Here is a 4718-nt window from a genome sequence, read left to right on the forward strand (position 1 = left end):
TTTTCTATTGTTACTTATCTGGTTGTTGGGATGTGGCACACTAGCTTATGGCGTGGAGGTACCACAAGTAACGGCATACTTTATAGGGACTGTTCATGCATCTGCAGAATACCATGGTTGAGTGTTCTTGATTTCACCTCCCATTTTGTTAATTAGCACAAGTTATGCAGAGTTACCATCAATGCCCATTAATCTCTTATTTTAGGAAGTACTGGCTGTGTGAAGGGTGCACAGATTGGTTTCATCCTGAGTGTGTTGGACTCAAGGAGGAAGATGAGCCCAAAACATTCTCATGTGCAAATTGCAAGGTATTGAAAACATTTCACTATTTAAATTCTATGAGGTAAATGTACAAATAACATATGGGACCAGTTGGGATGTGTGTGTGTGTGTGTGTGTGTGTGTGTGTGTGTGTGTGTGTGTGTATGTGTGTGTATGTGTGTGTGTGTGTAAAATGTGTGCAGTCATTGCAAACAATAAGTTATATATGTACCTTCTTAAATATGTGTAGGCAGTAATTGAATGATTGTTATTTTTTCAGTATATATTTGATTGCTTAGTTTTTCATTGTTAGATATGTACCATCTTGATAATCTGGTCAACCAATTTATGTTTTACCTAGGTGGTAAAATCTCTGGAATTTAGAATTGCTTTTTGGAGTTAAGAAAGCTGTACAGGAAATTGATTGACATTGTAGTCGTTAACTTGTTGAGTATAGGTCTCATAGAGAAAAAAAAATTACAAATATGAAGAAGACAAGATTGATTGATTGATTGATTGATTGATTGATTGATTGATTGATTGTTTGGTTGAAACATGTTCATGTACAAATATATATTCATATTTTAGATGAAAAGTCTCCAAACCAACAGGTTAGAACAACTGTACAGTGCAACTTGTGCAAGTGTAAGTACTTTGATTTCTCCATAGATACCCTAATTGAAGTCGTGTACACTTCCCTCTATGATCAGTACAGATACTGCAGAATACTTTTGTTGTTGGCAGTAAAATAGTGCCTTTATTTTTATATTCTTAGATCTTGCAAACATAAGGATGACTGTGATAAAGATTGAAATAGCGCTATGGCTTCGTACTGGAAAAAAATATTTAAAAATTGGTAATTCAATGTGTTGGGACCCCACAGCCATAGTCTAGAGAACTTACAGATTGGGCTACATCCATCAATCATTAGTCTACTATCATGAGTATACTGTTCAGTTTTGTTTTTATAATGTGTTGCCCTAAGCCGGGATTGATTTCGAAATGTCAATAATTTCCAGAAATTAAAAAATTATGGAATGATGAAGCTGTACTGTTTGCTAAAAATTCTTATTGGAAGATGGTGTTGAGTGTTCTAGTGCACTACATCCGAAATACATTTTTTTAAATACACAAGTGCTATCAACAACAAACAATATTTTATCTGATAAACTGTGTCTGATACATAACCTGTTGCATTGCAAGTGTGAAACCATGTTTTTTTATATTTTCAGTCGTTTCAACAAAAACATTTGATAGCGTTATTATGCAATATTGAATCTGAGGAAGAAGGGCTGTCATTGCAATTTGGAATAATGGTTGTAAAGAATACTAATGTGGCTAACTTGGTAAGTTCATTAATGTCAGGCTGTCATTACAGCTACCTCAGTGTTTGATATATAGATATGGCAATAGAATATATTCATACAAGCTGGAAACATCTGTGTCTTCATGTCTGTGTGTCTCATGTATGTATGTATGTGTGTATGTATGTATGTATGTATGTATGTGTATGTGTATGTGTGTGTGTGGGGGGGGGGGGGGTTCTGTATTGCAGATAAGCTGCCAAAGGTTCATCTACCACAAGTATAAAGTATTAAACGTGATGGGAAGTTGCGTTATTTTTTTCACAAGACAATGGTACTGTATGTCAAAGAATTATACCAATAACTTAATATAACTTTGCAATTTCAGTTTTATGCAGTGATCTACCCCCAGTTACTAAAAGTGTTCAAGGTCAGAACATCAACCTCAGTAACGTAAGTAGGATTTTAAGGTTATGCTATGAGCTTATTGCTTGGTGTCAACATTTCTTTGGTCATATCACCACAAGTTAGGGGGTTTCATACCAAAGGAAACCACTTAGAAAGGGACACTATGAACAAAGCCATGTAATTTGTCACTCTACCAAGTACATCCATTGCAATAAAGTTGAAATAGTGGATCATAGAAAACTCTCATGTACAAACTTTGAAACATGTACATAGGGTTGAGTGTTTGTTTAAAAAGTGTAGGCCTACATCTCAGGTTGGTTCATAATTCATGCAATAGCAGATTTGACTTATTTGTTGCTTTCATACAGGATTTATGAAAAATGAGCAACATTCATATATTTGTTAACCAAACTAACAAGGACTTTTTATTCAGGGTAAAGACAAACAAGTAATAATTATATTTGTCCTGTCCCAGTGGTTATGTCCACAAGTCCCATAGAAATTAGTGTTTTCATACTGCATGACAATAAAGCCTTTACCTATAAGTACTATAGTATGGATGCCAACTGTACTAGTTCTGACTCTACTGTTCTAACTATATATAGTGTAACAACATTGTATTGGAACTAGACTATAAGTACTACAACATTAAGTTCAATTGTTTAGCTGTTTGTTGTAACGATTGTGCTAGGTAATGATTTCAGGACAAAACTCAGTAGAAGGCAGCTTGATAATTCCAAAATGTGGGGTTTTATTTCAGATGGCAAAATAGGCGGCACCTATCTTTCCTAGAAAAAAGGGAAGATGGTGTCGCCATTGAAAGAATGGCAGCCCGTAATTTCAATGTAGTCACAAATCTGAACAGATTGCTGTCCGACAGGGTATAGTATGTTTTACAAGCAACTGTATGCTGGCCCATGAACTATTCATACTTTATGTACATTTGTATTAATGGCTGCTGAGAACCTTGCTTCTACAGAAGTAAATGTATGAGATGTTAATGGCACTAGCTAGTAATTGTGATGACTTTATGAAGTATCAAGTTGCACTTGTAAGTCAACTTGAGACATTGAGAATGTAAAGTTTGCCTTATGTAAAATATCTGAACATTACTGCCAAAGGTTGTGAAAAACTTTGTTTCATAGTTTCTTTTACTTCATTTCTAGGTAGTAAAGGAATTAAAAGTGATCTCTGCCATACAATTTCTGGCTATAACCGTGAAAAGGTAAGTTAAACTAGTGTTGGATCCAGATTTTCACACCCAGAGCAGATATTCTACAACGTCCATCAGCATTGGGTGTACAAACTTAACTTGTTATAGACAGGAAAAGTACACAAATGAATTGGATTAATAGCATTTGACACAGCAAGCTAAAAGCACAGAGATATGTGCAAAATAAATCATCCCTTCCTTCTCTGTCACTAACCCTACCGAGAAATGGTATGTGCTAATATGGTGGCCTTGCACAATCTTATGTAATCAGTAAACTTTGCAATGGGAAGTCACTGTCGAGATTAGCCAAGGATTTCACTGTCGTCAAATACCTATCACTTCTGCAAGTAAACTTCACAACATGACTTGCTGTTTATATAGTAAATTGTTATGTCAAAGTCAAAATACATCAGCTGGTACTCACAAGTCAACTTGAAAACACCTTATCATTAAAAGTCTACCCTGTCACTTGTCCTGCTTATAGACAGAGAAGGAAGGGATGATTTACTTTGTCTGCAAGCAGGACTACCCTGACACTAACTTCAGTCTGTTGTAGATGAAAATAAACTTCAGTACTTCAGTAGGATTATCTTCCACAAAGTACTCTTACAGATAAAATACAACTGCACATAACGTCAGGACAACAGTAGTGTTGTAATATATTACAGAAGCAACGTTCGGGTTTTCTTTCGATACTATAAGCAAACGAAGTTTGCAGTGAGAGCTTGCCCGAATCCATCCCCGATAGCGATGTTCGGGCGTGTGTCGTATTCTATCGGAAGAACATCCGAGGTCTAGCAGATAGACTAGCATTGACCCTGTTAATATTGAAATAGTCCAAGAACAGTCCACACTGTGGGAGTTTAATTTAGAATATGACAGATATATACGAAGTCATAAAAAGGTAATGTAACATATGTAGAAGATTCATTATACCTCGTGACGATATTTGTAAAAACATTTGTGGTAACATCTATGGAAGTTTTCACTGTTTTGACTGCTGTACTTCGTTTAATAAACCTCTAAATGAAAGCGTTCATAACCAAAATATTTATGATCCTAAAAACCAGGTTTTTAAGAGGTGTAATCTCAATTATTATCTTTTATCAACTATTACGAGACTTTTTTTATCAATCAATAAAATTCATGTAGAGCCAACACGATATCGATCACTTAACTTTAGTGTGATCATAAAAGTAATTCTATTATACTTAGGAAAATATCAGGAAGCTGCTCAAATACCAGAGTTGAAAATGAAAGCATTTTCACAGAATCAACTTCTTAAATGATTTTGGGATAAATGGAATGCAGAATATCCAGAGATAAGATTTAGTTGGTGGCGTTTATGTTGGCGTCAAACATTTTAAAAAATAAAACAAAAACACATTAAAAAAATAATTACCGTTATTTAAATAAAAACTTGTAAAACTGCTGCTCTACTGTATAGACCTGCATTGTTTTGTGTTTGTATTGTCTTCAATCTCAATTTAATCTCACACTGATTGTTCAGGTTATACAGAGATGAAGGATGA

General features: G+C 34.8%; 1 protein-coding gene across 1 annotated transcript; it reads left to right on the forward strand.

The window, feature by feature from the left end:
• The first annotated feature begins 283 nt into the window (after positions 1-283).
• Positions 284-4718, forward strand: LOC144436451 (uncharacterized). Its single transcript, XM_078125249.1, has 7 exons — positions 284-308; positions 850-906; positions 1494-1607; positions 1954-2018; positions 2734-2854; positions 3140-3198; positions 4697-4718. Exons 2-7 carry the CDS (start codon positions 850-852, stop codon positions 4716-4718), a joined length of 438 nt encoding a protein of 145 aa, XP_077981375.1. The 5' UTR covers positions 284-308.

Source organism: Glandiceps talaboti, chromosome 6 (genome assembly GCF_964340395.1).
Source record: "Glandiceps talaboti chromosome 6, keGlaTala1.1, whole genome shotgun sequence".
Classification (NCBI taxonomy): Eukaryota; Metazoa; Hemichordata; class Enteropneusta; family Spengelidae; genus Glandiceps; species Glandiceps talaboti.

Bases quoted from the DNA above. Each gene is read 5' to 3' on its own strand.
- LOC144436451 (XM_078125249.1), top strand. From the start codon at position 850: ATGAAAAGTCTCCAAACCAACAGGTTAGAACAACTGTACAGTGCAACT. The intron at 2,019-2,733 runs GTAAGTAGGATT...GTTTTATTTCAG, and splicing joins AGAACATCAACCTCAGTAAC to ATGGCAAAATAGGCGGCACC. The intron at 3,199-4,696 runs GTAAGTTAAACT...CTGATTGTTCAG, and splicing joins CTGGCTATAACCGTGAAAAG to GTTATACAGAGATGAAGGAT.